Source organism: Ranitomeya imitator, chromosome 8, assembly GCF_032444005.1.
Source record: "Ranitomeya imitator isolate aRanImi1 chromosome 8, aRanImi1.pri, whole genome shotgun sequence".
Taxonomy (NCBI): domain Eukaryota; kingdom Metazoa; phylum Chordata; class Amphibia; order Anura; family Dendrobatidae; genus Ranitomeya; species Ranitomeya imitator.
This window is the reverse complement of record NC_091289.1, coordinates 12,364,507-12,390,461: the sequence shown is the minus strand read 5'-3', so window position 1 is coordinate 12,390,461 and position 25,955 is coordinate 12,364,507. Positions and strand designations below refer to the sequence as shown.

The 25,955-nt window shown below is 43.3% G+C and overlaps 1 protein-coding gene across 4 annotated transcripts; it reads right to left on the bottom strand.

Moving 5' to 3' along the window:
- Positions 1-7,856: 7,856 nt before the first annotated feature.
- Positions 7,857-24,219, bottom strand: PODXL2 (podocalyxin like 2). 4 transcript variants are annotated; one of them, XM_069736296.1, is made up of 9 exons: positions 24,019-24,219; positions 23,487-23,694; positions 22,035-22,328; positions 18,968-19,518; positions 18,525-18,599; positions 14,077-14,233; positions 13,353-13,414; positions 9,713-9,892; positions 7,857-8,542 (listed from the first exon to the last, which is right to left on the bottom strand). In XM_069736296.1, the coding sequence occupies exons 2-9, from the start codon at positions 23,512-23,514 to the stop codon at positions 8,348-8,350; spliced, it is 1,542 nt and encodes a 513-aa protein (XP_069592397.1). In that variant the 5' UTR covers positions 23,515-23,694; positions 24,019-24,219; the 3' UTR covers positions 7,857-8,347. The 4 variants fall into 4 exon arrangements, with proteins under 4 accessions (XP_069592397.1, XP_069592399.1, XP_069592396.1 ...); XM_069736298.1 differs by having other exon boundaries at positions 18,989-19,518; positions 24,019-24,165; XM_069736295.1 differs by lacking the exon at positions 24,019-24,219 and having other exon boundaries at positions 23,487-24,016.
- Between the last annotated feature and the right edge of the window lie 1,736 nt (positions 24,220-25,955).

Here is a 25,955-nt window from a genome sequence, read left to right as displayed (position 1 = left end):
AGAAGTGTCAGGAGGACTGATCAATACAGAAGTGTCAGGAGGACTGATCAATATAGAAGTGTCAGGAGGACTGATCAATATAGAAGTGTCAGGAGGACTGATCAATACAGAAGTGTCAGGAGGACTGATCAATATTGAAGTGTCAGGAGGACTGATCAATATAGAAGTGTCAGGAGGACTGATCAATATAGAAGTGTCAGGAGGACTGATCAATATAGAAGTGTCAGGAGGACTGATCAATACAGAAGTGTCAGGAGGACTGATCAATATAGAAGTGTCAGGAGGACTGATCAATATAGAAGTGTCAGGAGGACTGATCAATATAGAAGTGTCAGGAGGACTGATCAATATTGAAGTGTCAGGAGGACTGATCAATATAGAAGTGTCAGGAGGACTGATCAATATAGAAGTGTCAGGAGGACTGATCAATATAGAAGTGTCAGGAGGACTGATCAATATAGAAGTGTCAGGAGGACTGATCAATATAGAAGTGTCAGGAGGACTGATCAATATTGAAGTGTCAGGAGGACTGATCAATATAGAAGTGTCAGGAGGACTGATCAATATAGAAGTGTCAGGAGGACTGATCAATACAGAAGTGTCAGGAGGACTGATCAATATAGAAGTGTCAGGAGGACTGATCAATATAGAAGTGTCAGGAGGACTGATCAATATTGAAGTGTCAGGAGGACTGATCAATATAGAAGTGTCAGGAGGACTGATCAATATAGAAGTGTCAGGAGGACTGATCAATATAGAGGTATCAGGAGGACTGATCAATATAGAAGTGTCAGGAGGACTGATCAATATAGAAGTGTCAGGAGGACTGATCAATATTGAAGTGTCAGGAGGACTGATCAATATTGAAGTGTCAGGAGGACTGATCAATATAGAGGTATCAGGAGGACTGATCAATATAGAAGTGTCAGGAGGACTGATCAATATAGAAGTGTCAGGAGGACTGATCAATATAAAAGTGTCAGGAGGACTGATCAATATAAAAGTGTCAGGAGGACTGATCAATATAGAAGTGTCAGGAGGACTGATCAATATAGAGGTGTCAGGAGGACTGATCAATATTGAAGTGTCAGGAGGACTGATCAATATAGAATGTCAGGAGGACTGATCAATATAGAAGTGTCAGGAGGACTGATCAATATAGAAGTGTCAGGAGGACTGATCAATATAGAAGTGTCAGGAGGACTGATCAATATAGAAGTGTCAGGAGGACTGATCAATATAGAAGTGTCAGGAGGACTGATCAATACAGAAGTGTCAGGAGGACTGATCAATATAGAAGTGTCAATCAGACTGGCGGCCTCGACCAATCAGAGACGCGGGATTTCTACGTCGATGCTGTGCCGGTCTCTGATTGGTCGAGGCCGCCATAGAGGTATCAGGAGGACTGATCAATATTGAAGTGTCAGGAGGACTGATCAATATTGAAGTGTCAGGAGGACTGATCAATATAGAAGTGTCAGGAGGACTGATCAATATAGAAGTGTCAGGAGGACTGATCAATATTGAAGTGTCAGGAGGACTGATCAATATAGAAGTGTCAGGAGGACTGATCAATATAGAAGTGTCAGGAGGACTGATCAATATAGAAGTGTCAGGAGGACTGATCAATATAGAAGTGTCAGGAGGACTGATCAATATAGAAGTGTCAGGAGGACTGATCAATATAGAAGTGTCAGGAGGACTGATCAATATAGAAGTGTCAGGAGGACTGATCAATATAGAAGTGTCAGGAGGACTGATCAATATAGAAGTGTCAGGAGGACTGATCAATATAGAAGTGTCAGGAGGACTGATCAATATAGAAGTGTCAGGAGGACTGATCAATATAGAAGTGTCAGGAGGACTGATCAATATAGAGGTGTCAGGAGGACTGATCAATATAGAAGTGTCAGGAGGACTGATCAATATAGAAGTGTCAGGAGGACTGATCAATATAGAAGTGTCAGGAGGACTGATCAATATAGAAGTGTCAGGAGGACTGATCAATATAGAATGTCAGGAGGACTGATCAATATGGAATGTCAGGAGGACTGATCAATATAGAAGTGTCAGGAGGACTGATCAATATAGAATGTCAGGAGGACTGATCAATATAGAAGTGTCAGGAGGACTGATCAATATAGAATGTCAGGAGGACTGATCAATATAGAAGTGTCAGGAGGACTGATCAATATAGAAGTGTCAGGAGGACTGATCAATATTGAAGTGTCAGGAGGACTGATCAATATAGAAGTGTCAGGAGGACTGATCAATATAGAAGTGTCAGGAGGACTGATCAATATAGAAGTGTCAGGAGGACTGATCAATATAGAAGTGTCAGGAGGACTGATCAATATAGAAGTGTCAGGAGGACTGATCAATATAGAAGTGTCAGGAGGACTGATCAATATAGAAGTGTCAGGAGGACTGATCAATATAGAAGTGTCAGGAGGACTGATCAATATAGAGGTGTCAGGAGGACTGATCAATATAGAAGTGTCAGGAGGACTGATCAATATAGAAGTGTCAGGAGGACTGATCAATATAGAAGTGTCAGGAGGACTGATCAATATAGAATGTCAGGAGGACTGATCAATATGGAATGTCAGGAGGACTGATCAATATAGAAGTGTCAGGAGGACTGATCAATATAGAATGTCAGGAGGACTGATCAATATAGAAGTGTCAGGAGGACTGATCAATATAGAATGTCAGGAGGACTGATCAATATAGAAGTGTCAGGAGGACTGATCAATATAGAAGTGTCAGGAGGACTGATCAATATTGAAGTGTCAGGAGGACTGATCAATATAGAAGTGTCAGGAGGACTGATCAATATAGAAGTGTCAGGAGGACTGATCAATATAGAAGTGTCAGGAGGACTGATCAATATAGAAGTGTCAGGAGGACTGATCAATATTGAAGTGTCAGGAGGACTGATCAATATAGAATGTCAGGAGGACTGATCAATATAGAAGTGTCAGGAGGACAGATCAATATAGAAGTGTCAGGAGGACTGATCAATATAGAAGTGTCAGGAGGACTGATCAATATAGAATGTCAGGAGGACAGATCAATATAGAAGTGTCAGGAGGACTGATCAATATAGAAGTGTTAGGAGGACTGATCAATATAGAAGTGTCAGGAGGACTGATCAATATAGAGGTATCAGGAGGACTGATCAATATAGAAGTGTCAGGAGGACTGATCAATATAGAAGTGTCAGGAGGACTGATCAATATAGAAGTGTCAGGAGGACTGATCAATATAGATGTATCAGGAGGACTGATCAATATAGAAGTGTCAGGAGGACTGATCAATATAGAATGTTAGGAGGACTGATCAATATAGAGGTGTCAGGAGGACTGATCAATATAGAAGCGTCAGGAGGACTGATCAATATAGAAGTGTCAGGAGGATTTATCAATATAGAAGTGTCAGGAGGACTGATCAATACAGAAGTGTCAGGAGGACTGATCAATATAGAAGTGTCAGGAGGAATGATTAATATAGAAGTGTCAGGAGGACTGATCAATATAGAAGTGTCAGGAGGACTGATCAATATAGAAGTGTCAGGAGGACTGATCAATATAGAAGTGTCAGGAGGACTGATCAATATAGAAGTGTCAGGAGGACTGATCAATATAGAAGTGTCAGGAGGACTGATCAATACAGAAGTGTCAGGAGGACTGATCAATATAGAAGTGTCAGGAGGACTGATCAATATAGAAGTGTCAGGAGGACTGATCAATATAGAAGTGTCAGGAAGACTGATCAATATTGAAGTGTCAGGAGGACTGATCAATATAGAAGTGTCAGGAGGACTGATCAATATAGAAGTGTCAGGAGGACTGATCAATATAGAAGTGTCAGGAGGACTGATCAATATAGAAGTGTCAGGAGGACTGATCAATATTGAAGTGTCAGGAGGACTGATCAATATAGAAGTGTCAGGAGGACTGATCAATATAGAAGTGTCAGGAGGACTGATCAATACAGAAGTGTCAGGAGGACTGATCAATATAGAAGTGTCAGGAGGACTGATCAATATAGAAGTGTCAGGAGGACTGATCAATATTGAAGTGTCAGGAGGACTGATCAATATAGAAGTGTCAGGAGGACTGATCAATATAGAAGTGTCAGGAGGACTGATCAATATAGAGGTATCAGGAGGACTGATCAATATAGAAGTGTCAGGAGGACTGATCAATATAGAAGTGTCAGGAGGACTGATCAATATTGAAGTGTCAGGAGGACTGATCAATATTGAAGTGTCAGGAGGACTGATCAATATAGAAGTGTCAGGAGGACTGATCAATATAAAAGTGTCAGGAGGACTGATCAATATAGAAGTGTCAGGAGGACTGATCAATATAGAGGTATCAGGAGGACTGATCAATATAGAAGTGTCAGGAGGACTGATCAATATAGAAGTGTCAGGAGGACTGATCAATATAAAAGTGTCAGGAGGACTGATCAATATAAAAGTGTCAGGAGGACTGATCAATATAGAAGTGTCAGGAGGACTGATCAATATAGAGGTGTCAGGAGGACTGATCAATATAGAAGTGTCAGGAGGACTGATCAATATAGAAGTGTCAGGAGGACTGATCAATATAGAAGTGTCAGGAGGACTGATCAATATAGAAGTGTCAGGAGGACTGATCAATATAGAAGTGTCAGGAGGACTGATCAATATAGAAGTGTCAGGAGGACTGATCAATACAGAAGTGTCAGGAGGACTGATCAATATAGAAGTGTCAATCAGACTGGCGGCCTCGCCCAATCAGAGACGCGGGATTTCTACGTCGATGCTGTGCCGGTCTCTGATTGGTCGAGGCCGCCATAGAGGTATCAGGAGGACTGATCAATATTGAAGTGTCAGGAGGACTGATCAATATTGAAGTGTCAGGAGGACTGATCAATATAGAAGTGTCAGGAGGACTGATCAATATAGAAGTGTCAGGAGGACTGATCAATATTGAAGTGTCAGGAAGACTGATCAATATTGAAGTGTCAGGAGGACTGATCAATATAGAAGTGTCAGGAGGACTGATCAATATAGAAGTGTCAGGAGGACTGATCAATATAGAAGTGTCAGGAGGACTGATCAATATAGAGGTATCAGGAGGACTGATCAATATAGAAGTGTCAGGAGGACTGATCAATATAGAATGTCAGGAGGACTGATCAATATAGAAGTGTCAGGAGGACTGATCAATATAGAAGTGTCAGGAGGACTGATCAATATAGAGGTGTCAGGACGACTGATCAATATAGAGGTATCAGGAGGACTGATCAATATAGAAGTGTCAGGAGGACTGATCAATATAGAAGTGTCAGGAGGACTGATCAATATAGAAGTGTCAGGAGGACTGATCAATATAGAAGTGTCAGGAGGACTGATCAATATAGAGGTATCAGGAGGACTGATCAATATAGAAGTGTCAGGAGGACTGATCCATATAGAAGTGTCAGGAGGACTGATCAATATAGAAGTGTCAGGAGGACTGATCAATATAGAAGTGTCAGGAGGACTGATCAATATAGAAGTGTCAGGAGGACTGATCAATACAGAAGTGTCAGGAGGACTGATCAATATAGAAGTGTCAGGAGGACTGATCAATATAGAAGTGTCAGGAGGACTGATCAATATAGAAGTGTCAATCAGACTGGCGGCCTCGACCAATCAGAGACGCGGGATTTCTACGTCGATGCTGTGCTGGTCTCAGAGACGCGGGATTTCCAGGACAGACAGACAGACAGACAGACGGAAAAACCCTTAGGCAATTATATATATAGATAGTACTGCTCCTATGTACAAGAATATGACTACTATAATACTGCCCCCATGTACAAGAATATAACTACTATAATACTGCTCCTATGTACAAGAATATTACTACAATAATGCTGCTCCTATGTACAAGAATATAACTACTATAATACTGCCCCCATGTACAAGAATATAACTACTATAATACTGCCCCCATGTACAAGAATATAACTACTATAATACTGCTCCTATATACAAGAATATAACTACTATAATACTGCCCATATGTACAAGAATATAACTACTATAATACTGCTACTATGTACAAGAATATAACTACTATAATACTGCCCCTATGTACAAGAATATAACTACTATAATACTGCCCCTATGTACAAGAATATAACTACTATAATACTGCTCCTATATACAAGAATATAATTACTATAATACTGCCCCTATATACAAGAATATAACTACTATAATACTGCCCCTATGTACAAGAATATAACTACTATAATACTGCCCATATGTACAAGAATATAGCTATTATAATACTGCCCCCATGTACAAGAATATAACTACTATAATACTGCCCCTATGTACAAGAATATAACTACTATAATACTGCTCCTATGTACAAGAATATAGCTATTATAATACTGCCCCTATGTACAAGAATATAACTACTATAATACTGCCCCTATGTACAAGAATATAGCTATTATAATACTGCCCCTATGTACAAGAATATAACTACTATAATACTGCCCCTATGTACAAGAATATAACTACTATAATACTGCCCCTATGTACAAGAATATAACTACTATAATACTGCCCCCTATGTACAAGAATATAACTACTATAATATTGCCCCTATATACAAGAATATAATTACTATAATACTGCCCCTATATACAAGAATATAACTACTATAATACTGCCCCTATATACAAGAATATAACTACTATAATACTGCTCTTATGTACAAGAATATAACTACTATAATACTGCCCCTATGTACAAGAATATAACTACTATAATACTTCTCCCTATGTACAAGAATATAACTACTATAATACTGCCCCTATGTACAAGAATATAACTACTATAATACTGCCCCTATATACAAGAATATAACTACTATAATACTGCTCTTATGTACAAGAATATAACTACTATAATACTGCCCCTATGTACAAGAATATAACTACTATAATACTTCTCCCTATGTACAAGAATATAATTACTATAATACTGCCCCTATATACAAGAATATAATTACTATAATACTGCCCCTATATACAAGAATATAATTACTATAATACTGCTCATGTGCAAGAATGTAACTACAACTTCTGTAAGTACTATTGTAGTTCCAGTTTTGGTTTTATAATGATGTTGGTCCGGTTGAGCGGAACGTTGGAGGGTCCGGGTGTTGGGTGGGACATGGTTTTGACAGCAGGTGTTGGACCATTACAATGATATATATTTTGGATGTGTGTAATAATAATTTATCCGGAGTGATACGTGGACAATCATGGTGGACTCAGGAGTAAGATGATCCTTGTCACATCCAGTTATTCCTTCTGAAACGCGGATTGATGTAAAGCATTGGAGCTCTATAAGATCTTTTTTTTTCAGGCCGTGTCTCGGGTCCCGGCCTCTGGATACACAATCTTGTCTCCCTTATATAATCACATTTCTATATTTCTAAATACTGGAGCATATTTTACACTGGAAGGAAAGGAGTTCTATGAACTTAGCAAAATATAGCGGTCTTCTGCTCAAGAGAGCGCCACCGTTCTTTTCAGGTCATGTCGGGTATTACTGCAGCTGCAATACCAAACACAGCCACATTCATGATGGTGGAGCTGTTCTTATTAAAAAAAAAAAATATAGTTCCATCTAATCTCATAGAAACACCTTCTGATTCCAAAGATCTGTCATTTTCTTCAGTACTTTCCTATACCGGGCGCACATATAACAGGATATATTCAGTGTATATTGATGTTTTTAGATATCCACATTTTATGAAATATTCCATCGCATTTTGTTTTATTCATTGGATCAAAGATATTTTTTAATTAGATTTTTTATTTGTTTTTTTTTTTTTGTTATTGTGTCAAGCTGTCAGGATCCACAATGCATGCGGGTGGGATGGGGAAGCGGACGAGTGGAGGAGGCGACAAATTCTGGTCCTACATCACGACACGCAGAAAAATAAAAATACGACAATACTCTGTACGGCTGAGGCCGACCTGGAATGCACCGGCAGGTAAGATTTGCACCGGAAAGTGTCTCCTAATATCATCTTTGGAAGAATAAAGTGCAATCATATCGATCGTTGTAAACTGGAGAGCGGCCGGAGGGCGACGGAGAGTGCGGGCACCAGCGATCGATACCGTGTGCTAACAATACTGTGCTGCTACAGGCCAACAATCCAAAGTGTCAACCCAACTACTTACAGGAAAGTGACCGAAAACATTTAGAACCCCACGTGCCCAACAATAAAAAAACAAACAAACAAGAGTTCAGCTTCACCCCCGGGATCTGCCCCATTAGTCTCTACAGGTGAGTGTCTTCTTCCATGGGGTCCGTCTCGTCTTTGCTTGTCTTGTTGATCAATGTCTCCCAGCCGTCAGCCCGGAGAGAGGTGCCGCCATTAAGGCTTGTCTTCTTTTCCTGCATTTCGGATTGGCCGTCCATAGCCACGTCCAGGGTAGGGTTATCGTGGCAGCCGTTCTCCACAAAATGCAGCTCCTGATAGCAAAAACAACAGAGGATGTGTCAGCAACAGGCAAAACACTCAACACACAAAAACATAACTACTATAATACTGCTCCTATATACAAGCATATAACTACTATAATACTGCTCCTATGTACGAGAATATAACTACTATATTACTGCCTCTGTGTACAAGAATATAACTACTATAATACTGATCCTATGTACAAGAATATAACTACTATAATACTGCCCACTATGTACAAGAATATAACTACTATAATACTGATCCTATGTACAAGAATATAACTACTATAATACTGATCCTATATACAAAAATATAACTACTATAATACTGCCCACTATGTACAAGAATATAACTACTATAATACTGCCCCTATGTACAAGAATATAACTATTATAATACTGCCCTCTATATACAAGAATATAACTACTATAATACTGCTCCTATGTACAAGAATATAACTACTATAATACTGCCCCTATGTACAAGAATATAACTACTATAATACTGCCCTCTATATACAAGAATATAACTACTATAATACTGCTCCCTATGTACAAGAATATAACTACTATAATACTGCCCCTATGTACAAGAATATAACTACTATAATACTGCCCCTATGTACAAGAATATAACTATTATAATACTGCTCCTATATACAAGAATATAACTACTATAATACTGATCCTATGTACAAGAATATAACTACTATAATACTGCCCCTATGTACAAGAATATAACTACTATAATACTGCTCCTATGTACACGAATATAACTACTATAATACTGCCCCTATGTACAAGAATATAAGGACTAGTGATGAGTGAGTGTACTCATTGCTCGGGTTTTCCAGAGCACGCTCGGGTGGTCTCCGACTATTTGTTGGTGCTCGGAGATTAAGTTTTAATTGCAGCAGCTGAATGATTTACAGCTACTAGCCTGCTTGATTACATGTGGGGATTCCCTAGCAACCAGGCAACCCCCACATGCACTTAGCCTGGCTAGTAGCTGTAAATCATTCAGCTGCTGCAATGAAAACTTAATCTCCGAGCACCAACAATTAGTCGGAGACCACCAGAGCGTGCTCTGGAAAACCCGAGCAACGAGTACATCGCTCATCACTACTAAGGACCATTATTCTATAAGTTTCTCGTTATGTTCTCTGCTTTTCTCACCATATTTTTCAGTTTTGGTAGTCGTTTCTGCCAGCAGATATATATGAGTCCTGCAATGATGATCATAACACAAATGGATCCGATAATGACCAAAACAATGAAGAGTTTGCCGTAATCGCTGCGGGGAGGGCTGGGCCGGGACTGACAGCTCGCGGTGCTGGAGTAACTCTCAATACCAATCTGTAGAATAGTGAGAACAGTTGATTATTTTATTTCTGTTGTTTGTTCATCTTGAAGTTACATCAGTATTATATAATGCCGCAGACACACAATGTTCCGTAATACGGTAACATTATTTTTTTACTATGATCGTTTATCTTAATAGTTGCATGTATGGAAAGGTTCAGATGTGTCCATTACTTTGCTGTGTATAATACAGTGACATGTGAATGTATTCACCCCCTTGGCTTTTTTTTATTTTGTTATACTACCACCTGTGTTTAAATATTTTTGTAATCTGATTTGTGTGTGATGCATCAGCACTAAATAGTCTAAACTGGGGAAGTGAGAAAAATCTAAACGTAAATTAAATTCATGGAATCAAATAACTAAAAATTGGCATGTGCATATATGTTCACCCCTTTTGCTATGAAGCCCCTAAAACTTTGTGGTGCAAGCAATTACCTTCATAATTCCAATGCTTAGTGACAGGACGTTCACCAGTGTGCAATCTAAGTGTCACATGTCTGTCAGTATATGCACTTTACCATCTCTGAAAGGCCACAGAGGCTGCAACATCATTAATAAGAGGCTCCGCTAATCAGACACCATGAAGACCGAGGAGATCTCCAAACACAAAAAAGACCAAGGAGAACTCCAAACAACACCATGGAGATCTCCAAACAACACCATGGAGATCTCCAAACAACACCATGAACACCAAGGAGATCTCCAAACAACACCATGAAGACCAAGGAGATCACCAAACAACACCATGAAGACCGAGGAGATCTCCAAACACAATAAATACCGAGGAGATCTCCAAACACCATAAAGACCAAGGAGATCTCCAAACAACACCATGGAGATCTCCAAACAACACCATGAAGACCAATGAGATCTCCAAACAACACCATGAAGACCAAGGACATCTCCAAACACCATGAAGCCCAAGGAGATCTCCAAACAACACCATGAAGACCGAGGAGATCTCCAAACACAATAAAAACCGAGGAGATCTCCAAACACCATAAAGACCAAGGAGATCTCCAAACAACACCATGGAGATCTCCAAACAACACCATGAAGACCAATGAGATCTCCAAACAACACCATGAAGACCAAGGAGATCACCAAACAACACCATGAAGACTAAGGAGATCTCCAAAAAACACCATGAAGACCGAGGAGATCTCCAAACAACACCATGAAGACCAATGAGATCTCCAAAAAACACCATGAAGACCGAGGAGATTTCCAAACAACACCATGAAGACCAAGGAGATCTCCAAATAACACCTTGAAGACCAAGGAGATCGGCAAACAACACCATGAAGACTAAGGAGATCTCAAAACAACACCATGAAGACCAAGGACATCTCCAAACACCATGAAGACCAAGGAGATCTCAAAACAACACCATGAAGACCAAGGACATCTCCAAACACCATGAAGACCAATGAGATCTCAAAACAACACCATGAAGACCAAGGAGATCTCCAAACAAGTCAGGGGCAAAGTTGTAGAGAAGTACTAGTCAGGGTTGCAATATAAGAAAATTTCCCAATCTGTGACGATCCCCCAAACACCAACAAATCCATTGTCCTGAATTAAAAAAAAAAAAAAACATAAAACATGGCACCACAACAAACCTGCCAAGAGAGGACGCCCACCCGGTCAGCCCAGGCATTAATGAGAGAGACAGCACAAAGACCAAAGGTGACCCTGAAGGAGGTGCAGAGTTCCCAAGCAGAGACTAGAGTATCTGTCCATACGACCACAATAAGCCGTACACTCCATAGAGGTGACCTTTATGGAAGAGTGGGCAGAAAAAAGCCTTTACTTACACAAAAAAAATTGTAAGGCTCATTTTCAGTTTGTCAAAAGACTTATGGGAGACTCCCCAAAATTGAACTTTTTGGCCACCAAGGTAAACGCTGTGTCTGACGCGGCGCCAAGCCAGCATAGCTCCTGATCCCAAGAACACCATCCCCACAGTGAAACATGGTGGTCGTAGCATCATGCTCTGGAGATGCTTTTTGGCAACAGGGGCAGATAAAATCATCTGAGACAAGGGGATGGTGCAAAATACAGGAATATTCTTGAGTAAAACCAGTCTCAGTCTGTCAGTGATTTGAGACTGGGGCGGAGGTTCATACTCCAACAAGACAGTGACCCAAAGTACACTGCTAGAGCAACACTCGAGTGGTGTAAGGGGAAACAGCCACAGCCCGGACCTTACTCCAATGGAGAATCTGTGGACTCAGACATGAAGATCGCTGTTCACCAGAGGAAACATCTAACATGAAGGCGCTGGAGCAGTTTTGCTTTGAGGAATGGACAAAAATCCCAGTGGCAAGATGTGGAAAGTTCATAGTGACTTATCCAAAGCGACTTACAGCTGTAATTGCTGAAAAAGGAGGCTCTACAAAGTACTGACTTTAGGGGGGTGAATAGTTATGCACACTGAAGTTTTCAGTTAGTTTGTCTTATTTGTTGTTTGCTTCACAATAAAAAGAAAAACCAATGTTCACAGTTGTCGGCGTGTTCTGTACATGAACTGATGCAAACCCTAAAAAAAGCAGTGAAATTCCAGGTTTTGAGCGAGCAAAACACAAAAAATGACAAGGTGGTGAGTAGATTGCAGCTTGCGGACAGGGCCCTCACTCCTTTTGATATCTGAGTGATGTTTAGTCTGTAATGTCTATTGTCTGTACAAGTTCCTGTAAAGTGCTGCGGAATATGTCGGCGCTATAGAAATAAAATTATCGTTATTACTTTCACAAGCCATTGTAAATCGCCATACGCTGCGTTCTGCTGCTTGAAATGTGTGCAGAGAGCTGACTGCCCTCTACTGGACATCGGGTAATATTACATGTGATGATTTTTTTGTACTTGACATTAACTAGTTCTATCTTGGAGACTGAAGATAAATGTATTATTGCGATCAATGGGAGCTGTATACAGCCATATACATTGGGCTCCACCTAGTGGTGACCGCGGGCAGACAATGTTATCATGTCTGTGCAGGGAGTTTGGAGCGCTGTATCACAGAAGCCACTACAAAGATCTATTAAGAAATGGATATACGGTATTTATATAATATAATGTGTATATAAATATATAGTATGGACAGGGGTGCTGCTATCATGAAGCAAGTTGAATACTTTGCCTCAGGCGGCAGAGCATCCTTAAAGACAGGGGGCGGCAGAGCGGCAGTCAGAACATGTGGTGCCAACTCTCCCTGTAATCCCTGCTCTGACACTTGCCGACAGTGCAGTGTCACAACAACCTAATGTGAGGCGTGCCCGGCAGGTGACTGTTACTTACACGGGCTGAGGTGCAGAGGTGCCCAGTCTCCTGACCTGCTGGGACACACACATTGCTGGGAGTCGGACTCGTACAGCCTCTCTGCTGCCGTTTTGCAGTTCGCCTCAGGCAGCAGAGAGGCTAGGTTTACCCCTGAGTATGGACTACTAACCTCTGCAAGACTCCTCTTTATGTCTCCAAGTGCCGTGAAGACGTCTTTTACAGGAACCACACCTGTGCACAGCAGATAATGGGATTAGCTGGATGCAAATGTTAGGGGTCTTTGTAATGACCTATGACCTAATACTTCTCACAGCTGAGTGTTTGCTACATTTGTATCCACTGCAGACACAGACTGATGCATTATATCTGCGCTGATACATTGTAGCAGAGTATCAGGACCAGAGAGGGATGATTTTTAGCTCACAGAGGATTGCTCTAGACCAGGGATCGGCAAGGTGCAGCTCTGCAGTTATTGTGGAACTACAACTCTCAACAAGTCCTGACAGCCAGTGACTGCTGGTTGTTGTAGTTTTCACAAGCGCAACTTTTCCTGACTGGTCTGATTTAAAGGGATATATCCAATCTCATAGAACGGTGACAATGTTGGATATACCATCAGTTTATAATCGTGGGGGTCTGACAGTATTGCCCCCCACTGATCTTAATGAATGCTATACCCCTGATTGATACGTCAGGATCAGTGGGGGTCTCAGAGCTCAGACCCCAGATGACCATAAAGTGATGGCATAGCCTAATGATAGGCAATCAAGTGTATGAGAAGGGCATACCCCTTTAATAGTGACTCTGCACCACTCTTCCTGCACATTGGTGCCCGCTTTTATCTATAGCCCCCCAGTATGCGCCTTGTACGGCTTCGTGAGGCCGAGACTTACGCTCCTCGTCTGTGATTGTCATTAGCAGGTGATTATCGTTTTCGTTAGGTTTGCTCAGGAAGACCACCCAGTCCCTCTGAGGCGGGTCCGTTTTCCATGCTAGTGCCCCCTCCAGCAGCGACAGTAGATGTTGCCCCCTCTGCCATCTGAACTCTTCCTATAAAAATAATACCGCAGTTAGGTGATGCAGCGTTTGTACGTCAATCCTCCATTACCGCTTATTAAACCCATTAAATGAAAAAAATAATTAGTATTCCAGATATCGTTCACTGCAAAAACCACGGTGGGCATCCAGTGGGGAGACAGACCTCGTGTGTCGGGGGCCGCAGGATGTTTTCTCTCCATGCCCCTCCATCTCCTGTCTGTACTGAAGAAAGTTATAACACCTGGAGTTTTTACCAGTAGTCGTAACTAGATCCAAACCGATCTGTCTGAATGGAGGGAGTGCAGAGAGTATATGAGGCAGGAAGCGGGCTCTCTGTCCTCTAATTCTGTCCTATCTCCCAGCTCTGCTACTTCATTGCAGAATCCTCTGTCCAATGCTTCTGTCCCGTCTCCTGGCTCTGCTACATCGTTCCTGAATCCTCTCTGTCCAATGTTTCTATCCCGGCTCTGCTACATCGTTCCTGAATCCTCTCTGTCCAATGTTTCTATCCCGGCTCTGCTACATCGTTCCTGAATCCTCTCTGTCCAATGTTTCTGTCCCATCTCCTGGCTCTGCTACACTGTTCCTGAATCCTCTCTGTCCAATGTTTCTATCCCGGCTCTGCTACATCGTTCCTGAATCCTCTCTGTCCAATGTTTCTATCCCGGCTCTGCTACATCGTTCCTGAATCCTCTCTGTCCAATGTTTCTGTCCCATCTCCTGGCTCTGCTACACTGTTCCTGAATCCTCTCTGTCCAATGTTTCTATCCCGGCTCTGCTACATCGTTCCTGAATCCTCTCTGTCCAATGTTTCTGTCCCGGCTCTGCTACTTCGCTCCTAAATCCTTTCCCTCCAATATTTCTGTCCCATCTCCTGGTTCTGCTACACCGTTCCTGAATCCTCTCTGTCCAATGTTTCTGTCCCATCTCTCAGCTCTGCTACATCGTTCCTGAATCCTCTCTGTCCAATGTTTCTGTCCCGGCTCTGCTACATCGTTCCTGAATCCTCTCTGTCCAATGTTTCTGTCCCGGCTCTGCTACACCATTCCTGAATCCTCTCTGTCCAATGTTTCTATCCCGGCTCTGCTACATCGTTACTGAACCCTCTCTGTCCAATGTTTCTGTCCCGTCTCCCGGCTCTGCTACATCATTCCTGAATCCTCTCTGTCTAATGCTTCTGTCGCGTCTCCCGGCTCTGCTACATCATTCCTGAATCCTCTCTGTCCAATGTTTCTGTCCCGTCTCCCGGCTCTGCTACATCATTCCTGAATCCTCTCTGTCCAATGTTTCTGTCCCGGCTCTGCTACACCATTCCTGAATCCTCTCTGTCCAATGTTTCTGTCCCGGCTCTGCTACACCGTTCCTGAATCCTCTCTGTCCAATGTTTCTGTCCCGGCTCTGCTACATCATTCCTGAATCCTCTCTGTCCAATGTTTCTGTCCCGTCTCCCGGCTCTGCTACACCGTTCCTGAATCCTCTCTGTCCAATGTTTCTGTCCCGTCTCCCGGCTCTGCTACACCGTTCCTGAATCCTCTCTGTCCAATGTTTCTGTCCCGGCTCTGCTACACCGTTCCTGAATCCTCTCTGTCTAATGCTTCTGTCCTGTCTCCCGGCTCTGCTACATCATTCCTGAATCCTCTCTGTCCAATGTTTCTGTCCCGTCTCCCGGCTCTGCTACATCATTCCTGAATCCTCTCTGTTCAATGTTTCTGTCCCGGCTCTGCTACACCGTTCCTGAATCCTCTCTGTCCAATGTTTCTGTCCTGTCTCCCAGCTCTGCTACACCGTTCCTGAATCCTCTCTGTCCAATGTTTCTGTCCCGTCTCTGCTACATCGCTCCTGAATCCTCTCTGTCCAATGTTTCTGTCCCGGCTCTGCTACATCGCTCCTGAATCCTTTCTCTCCAATATTTCTGTCCCATCTCCTGGTTCTGCTACACCGTTCCTGAATCCTCTCTGTCCAATGTTTCTGTACCGGCTCTGCTACATCATTCCTGAATCCTCTCTGTCCAATGTTTCTGTACCGGCTCTGCTACATCATTCCTGAATCCTCTCTGTCCAATGTTTCTGTCACGTCTCCCGGCTCTGCTACACCGTTCCTGAATCCTCTCTGTCCAATGTTTCTGTCCCGGCTCTGCTACATCGCTCCTGAATCCTCTCTGCCCAATGTTTCTGTCCCATCTCCTGGTTCTGCTACACCGTTCCTGAATCCTCTCTGTCCAATGTTTCTGTCCCGGCTCTGCTACATCGTTCCTGAATCCTCTCTGTCCAATGTTTCTGTTCCGGCTCTGCTACATCGTTCCTGAATCCTCTCTGTCCAATGTTTCTGTCCCGGCTCTGCTACATCGCTCCTGAATCCTTTCTCTCCAATATTTCTGTCCCATCTCCTGGTTCTGCTACACCGTTCCTGAATCCTCTCTGTCCAATGTTTCTGTACCGGCTCTGCTACATCATTCCTGAATCCTCTCTGTCCAATGTTTCTGTACCGGCTCTGCTACATCATTCCTGAATCCTCTCTGTCCAATGTTTCTGTCACGTCTCCCGGCTCTGCTACACCGTTCCTGAATCCTCTCTGTCCAATGTTGCTGTCCAATGTTGGATTCCAACCCCTGTGCAATACTAAGGAAATCCTGAAAACCTGCACTGTTGGTGGCCCTCGAGGCCTGGAGTTGGGGACCACTGATCTAGTTCATTTCCATTGACATAAATTCAGGTTTAGCACTAAAGTCCGGGTTATCAGCCAGGTACATTAAACCTTAGCTGAAATTGCTGGAAAGTCCTTACAAATGAGTGGACCATTGCAGAACAGTGAGCCCGGCTCCATAATAGCGGCCATGTATACCATGTCCTGCGGATACTATGGATACGGTCTTGGGGAGGGGGTCACATACTGTGTACGATACATGGATAAAACTATGTAAATGATGGATCGTGAACAATAAGATGCTCATCCCCGCAGCGGTAAAACGTAACATATCAGACCGTGGCCGCCTGTGAATGAAGGCTGTGGCCAATAATGATGGCCTCCTCGTGTACCCCGCGACGCTCTGCTGGTACAGAAAGGTCACCGAACGCTTCCACATTCCTCCCGCCTGCCAGGAAGGCCGTCTAATCCCAGCTACTGTTGCCATAGTAACACAGAAACCCTGGAGATGGTTAATAAAGACAGTCGACAGTTGTCATGGAGACGGCTAAATCTCAGGGCAGGCTCCGGCCTGCGCTCCAACAATACAATTTGGAGGCAAAAGCTGACACAAATTCCTTGCCAGCTATGGAGGCGATCGCTCACCGCAGATAATAATTGGGGGTTTTGTGATAAACGTATCCTGGTGGGCCGCTCACGCTACCTGTTGTGCGTATGTCGTCCACAGGCCCCCATGTAAAAAAAAAAAAAAAAATGTCTACTGCAACCACGCTGCTTGAAACAGCTGAATGGAAAGGTATACCGGCCCAATGGAGGCCAAAAGCTTCGTGGCGTGAGTTTATGAGCCGTACATCACCAAGCACAATGTCGAGCGTTGGATGGAGTGGTGTAAAGCCGCCACCACTGGTCTCTGGAGGAAACGCATCCTGTGGAGCGATCTATCAAAACATGCTGGGAGTTATAGTACCACCCCTGCAGGAAATGTAAATATTGGACATCGTCTTTATCCAAGTCCATTGCATTAAAATACAACGATAAAGCCATTTAATGGGGAATAATGGCGGCCAATGCTTACCTCAGTAAAGGCTGGAAGCGACCGTTCCTTTACCAACCACTTTAGTACAGTCGGAGTACTATTTAAAGGGGTTTTCCACTTTCAGAAAACTCACGTCCTTCACCTGCAGTTTGTTTAAAAATGAAAAAAAAAACAAAACTATTCTCAACTCACCCTCTCCAGGTCCAACGTTGAGGCTCCCCGCTGTTCCCGGTGCCTGTTATTGTCTGCAGCGCTGACATCACGACAAAAGCGCTGCAGTCAATCAGTGAGCTTGGCGGCTCTGAGCGGCATTGTGCCGTCAACTCGGGCAGAGCCGCTGAGCTCACAATCACGTATACTGGGAGCAGTAGCGCAGTCTCAGCCCTGGACCTGGGGAGGGTGAGCAAAGCTCTTTTTTTTTTTTATTATTTTTTTTTTTATTTTAAGAAATTGCAGCCAGGAAACAGGTTATTTTATGAAGTTGGAAAACCCTTTTAAATACTGATTTTGGGGCTGAAGCCGAGGACCCTAAAGACCCCCTTGTTCACTGCAAGCATCAGGCCGCGTTCAGCTCCGGGTTCAGAATAAGAATGATGACGTTTCGGAAAACTACACGGTACTCACGCAGTCAATATCATCCGACATGTTCAGTATAACATAGTTCTTTCCGGCCAGATTAATCCAATCCTTGCAGATTACCTGGAAATAAAAATGGTAAATGTAACAAGTCCTCGAAAATAAAGAAGTGCGGTAACACCTTAAAGGAGCTCACACACCAGACAGTATGGTAAGACCAGCGCTGCAAACATGGAACTATAAGGAATATTTAGGAAGTAACCCCCAGCTCTGCACTATTACTGAGGACCTGGTATCTCCAGAAGGTCCTCCCTCTGGTGGGCTAGCCGGACCTCAGACTTGAGATCTGATCTGAGAATGACATTTAACAATATATTTAGCTTTTATGGCCCAGTGAACATTATGGCTCGTCATCACTCACTGTACCCCAAATCCTACAACTGTGATTCCAGTGCTCAAGAAACAATAGAGCGTTCACTGCCCGGCCGAACCTGATGTGACGCCACCGATACCTCGCTGGGGACCACTGCCTTGGTCAAATATTCATCTCGTTGGGTAGAGAACCTAATTTTCCCTTCTTCACTGACAATATGCAATGACTGGGTTGCTTGGCCTTCATCTTCATGATATCCAGGTCCGTGACGGGAATGTCCTGCTGGAAGCCCCCGTGAATCAGCTGGAGGTCCAGGCCGGGTGTTTGACTCGTGGTTGTGGTTTCCATGATGGTTTTTGGACCATGAATGTTTCCTGTTCTTCCTGGAAGGTTTGGCCGTTGGGTGCACAGTAGTAGAGACCACCAGCTTGGAAAGTGTCCTATCCTCGATATTTGGAAATGGTGCTATCCTCGCATTCTGGGCTGTTGCTTTGATGGTGTTTTCTTCTTCTGGGATCTTGGTGCTTGGAGATGATAGTTTGGAGGACCCATCGATGTCCGTAGACCACAACGTTGTAGACGTTTCCACGATTTCTTTAGGTAAACTGCTGCTGCGATCTGTGGTCTCTTCTTGGTTAACACCATAGATATGCGTGGTATCTGGTCCATCTGTGGAGGAAATAACATATGATCTTCTATTTTTTACATCTGAGGGGCGTAAACCCATTTTTATATCTTTCAGAGATGAGGGTTTGTTACAATGTAGAGAAGAATTCATGAGCTGAGCTGATATCTCCTGCCCTGATAGTTTGTTACATTTTTCCCCTGCACTGATACATTGTATTAGTTTTGTGTCCAAACTATTTCGTTTACTGAAGATTATTTTTTAGGCAGGAGACAATTGTAACAAGTGAGAAAAAGGTTTGGTGTTCAAAAGTTTTCGGCTTCTGGATATAAACAAGGTTTTATCTATTCACTGACACCAAGCAGAGAACTTACAGTGGTAAAAATAAAAAACAAAAAGAACATTAGAAAGATTTTTTTTATATAAACAGTAATTGAGAATTATTTACTCAAGACTGAAAGAGTCAGAGGTGAAGACCATGAATTACACAATGGTCTCATCATGCAGCCACGTCACCTCCAATAAAAGCAGATGTGATAGCACAGACCACCCCACATAGTATATAACACACTGCAATGTATGCCCCCCACACTCCAGACACAATGTTACTGCGAGATGAATACTATACAAACATCTCTACACAAATTACTTATTCTGAATTATCCTCCAGAGCTGCGCTCACTATTCTGCTGGTGCAGTCACTGTGCACATACATTACTGATCCTGAGTTACCTCCTGTATTATACTCCAGAGCTGCACTCACTATTCTGCTGGTGCAGTCACTGTGTACATACATTACATTACTGATCCTGAGTTACCTCCTGTATTATACTCCAGAGCTGCACTCACTATTCTGCTGGTGCAATCACTGTGTACATACATTACATTACTGATCCTGAGTTACCTCCTGTATTATACTCCAGAGCTGCACTCACTATTCTGCTGGTGCAGTCACTGTGTACATACATTACATTACTGATCCTGAGTTACATCCTGTATTATACTCCAGAGCTGCACTCACTATTCTGCTGGTGCAGTCACTGTGTACATACATTACATTACTGATCCTGAGTTACCTCCTGTATTATACTCCAGAGCTGCACTCACTATTCTGCTGGTGCAGTCACTATATACATACATTACATTACTGATCCTGAGTTACATCCTGTATTATATTCCAGAGCTGCGCTCACTATTCTGCTGGTGCAGTCACTGTGTACATACATTACATTACTGATCCTGAGTTACATCCTGTATTATACTCCAGAGCTGCACTCACTATTCTGCTGGTGCTGTCACGGTGTACATACATTACATTACTGATCCTGAGTTACATCCTGTATTATACTCCAGAGCTGCACTCACTATTCTGCTGGTGCAGTCACTGTGTACATACATTACGTTACTGATCCTGAGTTACATCCTGTGTTATACTCCAGAGCTGCACTCACTATTCTGTTGATGCAGTCACTGTGTACATACATTACGTTACTGATCCTGAGTTACATCCTGTATTATACTCCAGAGCTGCACTCACTATTCTGCTGGTGCAATCACTGTGTACATACATTACATTACTGATCCTGAGTTACCTCCTGTATTATACTCCAGAGCTGCACTCACTATTCTGCTGGTGCAGTCACTGTGTACATACATTACATTACTGATCCTGAGTTACATCCTGTATTATACTCCAGAGCTGCACTCACTATTCTGCTGGTGCAGTCACTGTGTACATACATTACATTACTGATCCTGAGTTACATCCTGTATTATACCCCAGAGCTGCACTGACTATTCTGCTGGTGCAGTCACTGTGCACATACATTACATTACTGATCCTGAGTTACATCCTGTATAATACCCCAGAGCTGCGCTCACTATTCTGCTGGTGCAGTCACTGTGTACATACATTACATTACTGATCCTGAGTTACATCCTGTATTATACTCCAGAGCTGCACTCACTATTCTGCTGGTGCAGTCACTGTGTACATACATTACTTATTCTTATTATATTTGAAAGCTACACCTACAATTTTGCTATTTTTTTTAACACAGTCACTCCACCAGCTGAATAGTGAGTGCAGCTCTGGGGTATAATACAGGATGTAACTCAGGGTCAGTAATGTAATGTATGTACACAGTGACTGCACCAGCAGAATAGTGAGTGCAGCTCTGGAGTATAATACAGGATGTAACTCAGGATCAGTAATGTAATGTATGTACACAGTGACTGCACCAGCAGAATAGTGAGTGCAGCTCTGGAGTATAATACAGGAGGTAACTCCAGGATCAGTAATGTAATGTATGTACACAGTGACTGCACCAGCAGAATAGTGAGTGCAGCTCCCGAGGAAAAGTAATGTAGTATATTTACTAACTATGTAGAATGATTCTATTTTATATATGTTGCTTTCAGCATGGCACACACACATTTCCCAGGTATCAGTTGTTCCCAGATTCAGTCCCCACCTATCTAGCCGTACATTTGATGGACACGTCACTCAACCTTTAAGCATTAGGCACAATGTGCAGGATATGGGGGTCTCCGCTTTTACCTGTCTGACTTCTGCTTTGATCTTCGCTGTCATTCGATTTCTTCACTTCATCATCCCAGAAATATTTTGGTGACTGAAAAATGGAGATTTCTTCTGTCTCTTGGCTGGAAAATCCAGAGCCCTGAGGTGTATGGAGGAGGTTGTGCCGAAAGTCGGTATCTGGGTAACCGTCAGCGCCGCGCTCGCCGGAATCCACGCTCTCCAGATTGGACAATGACACGTCCAGCAGAGATGTGGAGGAGAGTCCTTCTGTATGGGGGTCCTCGCAGGCGGCCAGGAGGAAGCAGGAGAACCCTGCGGACAGAGACCCGGCTGGTCAGAACCCGTAGACACTAGTATGTAACTGTTGACAAACTACAACTCCCAGCATTCTACTCGATAACAAACTAATGCATTTTAGTCCCGGTGTGAACCCCAAATTGTCAGTCACATAAAGAATAATGGATTTTTATTTCACTATATCCAAAGATGTAGTTAAAGGGAAAATCATATTAAAGGGGTTGTTCCATAAAGCACATTTATCACCTAATCACAGAAAATAGATGTTGAATTCTGACAATGGGGGGCTCAAAATCCTCTGTGTGCATGGAGTGGTAGAGGGCATGTTCTGCATCACTGCATTCACAAGGGGACTTTAGGACCCTAGTCTTGGGATTACTGGGGGTCCCAGAGGATCATACATTTATCTACAACACAGATTATGTACATTGTTTATGGGACAACCCCTTTAAGAATAAAGGATTGTTCTATAATGCCACATGACAGCCTTATAGTACATAAATAATACCGCCACAGTGTCTTATTAATACCACCGTTACGATATGTATTTCTAAAATATTACCACCGCCAACACCACAAGTTTAGACAATGGAGGGGGGCGGTATGGTGGAGGCGCTAGGTAGATTGCCCCCTTCGCTCGTGCTATATATGGCGGTTGGAGGGAGTAATTGGTTAAAGACTAACAACTACAATCTGCGTCCAAGAAAGCAGTCGTTCTCAATTACAGAAGCGGCGTTACACCCCCTGATGGGAGGACGCGCGTCGGGGTCACGCAGACACATTACTAAATTAGTGATGTGATCCTCGGGGGCCTGTTTAGTGTGATGAATGTCTCGCAGCCGCGACAGATCCCTAATCTCATTACATTTTCTGAGAGCGTTTCTCAAGCAGGAAGACGTGTGCCAAATAAAGCAGACGGGCTCGTCTGCCGGGCCAAAGAGCTTGCAATCTAATTAAAGTGGCAGACGCTGCGGGACACAATGGCCTCTATATACTGTATATATATAGATTTCAGGGCTGGGCTGGCAGGCTGCCTCTGGACAGTACCCAAGGTGCCATTGTGAGACGTGCCCTCCCTTTGCTGCATGAATTTTTAAAATAGCATGCCTGGTGTCAGACACTGCGACACGACCCGCCGCTGCCATGTCAGTGCCAGAACGAAGCAGATCTTACCCAAGAAGAGGTGCCAGGCTCGCAGCATGATCACGTCAGTGTGCTATGTCCACCCTCGGAGCAGAGGACATCCCTATAGCCCAGGCACGGATGGAGGGCACTTCAATGCCAGCTTGCTTCTTCTTTTTTTTTCCTCCTTACCGGGGGGTCTAAGATCTACAGGTGTCTGAGGAACACTGCCCACTTCAAAGTGTCACCTTGCAAATTCCTGTTGAGAAAGAACCATCAAAATCACCAGGGCGTTTAGTGGCGGCGTGGGCATTTACTGCTGGGACCGGCGGGCCAGCGCTGGACATTAGTGCATGCCGGGTCAGTTCTTGGTAGGGTGACAGAGGGAGATCTCCCAGAACCGGCTCGATCTTCTAGGATAAGGAGGGCCAGGAGCTGTAAGAGGCCATAGGGGCAGGTGGCAGGGGCATCGCCTAATCTGTGCCAAGACCCAATGATGGAGCCCAGGGGTCTGTATCCTCCAGCACTGACTGATACATTCGCTGCATCTCCCTGATACATAGTATCCTGCACAGATCCTCACCTCCTCCCTGCAGGGCTGGCGCAGTGTCTGGCTGCAGATCTCCGCTCACCCGCATGGTCCTACTGCCAGCACTCTGCCCACAGCTCCTCCTCTGTGCTGCACTACCAGCATACAATGGCACAATGCTCTGCAAGCCAATCGGGCCACGGAAGGGACCGCATGGCAGCTGGACCCCTAAAGCTGGCACGTAGCCCTCCCCCCACCTCATATAGGAGCAGCGTGCTATGGAGACAGTTACTATAGAGGAAAGATGTGACACACAATGGTGCAGGAGACCACAAGAGTTGTCATAGTAGCTTCCCGAAAAGAAACATTCATCATTTGCGTTTCCTTTTTTTAATTTTTATTTTGTTATTCGCTGAGGTTTTTCTTGGGACAAATTATCACATTTCTCGATAATTTTTTAAAATTTCCTGTTTTGCATCTTTTTTTTTTTTAACAGCCAAAAAGTCACATGTTCTGCTAAAATGACACAAAAAAATTGTGCCAAAATTTCAGGCGTGTATAAAAATCACTCCGGGGGTGGTGGATGGGCCTGGAGAACATTTCATGACTCTTTGAAAAGCCACAAACGACGAGCCTTAGGCTATGTGCACACGATGCGGATTTGCTGCGGATTTTTCCACGCAGAAACGCTGCAGATCCGCACTGTGATGTACAGTATAATGTTATTCTATGGAAAAAAACAAAAGTTGTGCAGATGGTGCAGAAACATCAGTGCGGAATTGCTGCGTATTTGAAAGAAGTGCATGTCGCTTCTTTTGTGCAGATCTGCAGCGTTTCTGCACCCCTCCATGATATAATTCCGCAGTGGCCAAAACCACTGAAAATCCGCACAAAATCCGCATCAATTCCGCATAAAAACTGCACAAAATCCGCGGCTGCTGATTCTGCCAGAAGATGCGGATTTTGTGCAGAAAATTCTGCACCTCTTTTCCTGCGTGTGCACATAGCCTTAAACTCGTCCACAATAGTGAAGTAAAAAAAACGCGCGATAAAGATGAATAAGGCGCAAAACACTAAAAACTCGACAAGTAACAGGCGCAAATGGAAGAATGAATCAGGCCCATTGTGATGTCACAGAAACAATCCTCAATGAAGCCCTAGGGATGTCAGAGCTAAAAGAATTATGATGTCATAGTAACCTACCTGACCGGAAACCCATGATGTCACAGCAGCTCACCGAGAAACACCAGCTGTGATGTCATAGTAACTTACATGACTAAGACTACTGCCTCACCTACTGTATCCTCACCCATCCCTTGTAGATTGTGAGCCCTCGCGGGCAGGGTCCTCTCTCCTCCTGTACCAGTTATGACTTGTATTGTTCAAGATTATTGTACCTGTTTTATTATGTATACCCCTCCTCACATGTAAAGCGCCATGGAATAAATGGCGCTATAATAATAAATAATAATAATAATAATAAAGTCTTGTGATGTCACAGCTGCTCACCTGGCTAATATGTAGTGTGAGGTCACAGTAGCTTACCCGACCGAAATACGATTCTATAACATCTTCCATGTCTGAAACAGTTGTGATGTCACACCTGCTGATCTAGTCTCCACTTGTGAGGTCACACCTATTATAATCTCCACTTGTGATGTCACACCTGCTTATTTAATCTCCACTTGTGATGTCACACCTGCTTATCTAGTCTCCACTGGTGATGTCACAGCTACTTATCTAATATCCACTTGTGATGTCACAGCTGCTATTATAATCTCTACTTGTGATGTCACGCCTGCTTATCTAGTCTCCACTTGTGATGTCACACCCACTTATCTAGTCTCCACTTGTGAGGTCACACCTGCTATTATAATCTCCACTTGTGATGTCACACCTGCTTATCTAGTCTCCACTGGTGATGTCACAGCTACTTATCTAATATCCACTTGTGATGTCACAGCTGCTATAATCTCTACTTGTGATGTCAC

Coding starts and splice junctions, on each gene's coding strand:
- PODXL2 (XM_069736296.1), bottom strand. CDS start 23,514: ATGCTGCGAGCCTGGCACCTCTTCTTGG. Junction 18,600..18,967: donor TATCGGTGGCGTCACATCAG/GTTCGGCCGGGC, acceptor TTTTATTTCCAG/GTAATCTGCAAGGATTGGAT. Junction 13,415..14,076: donor GACAATCACAGACGAGGAGC/GTAAGTCTCGGC, acceptor TGCTGTGCACAG/GTGTGGTTCCTGTAAAAGAC.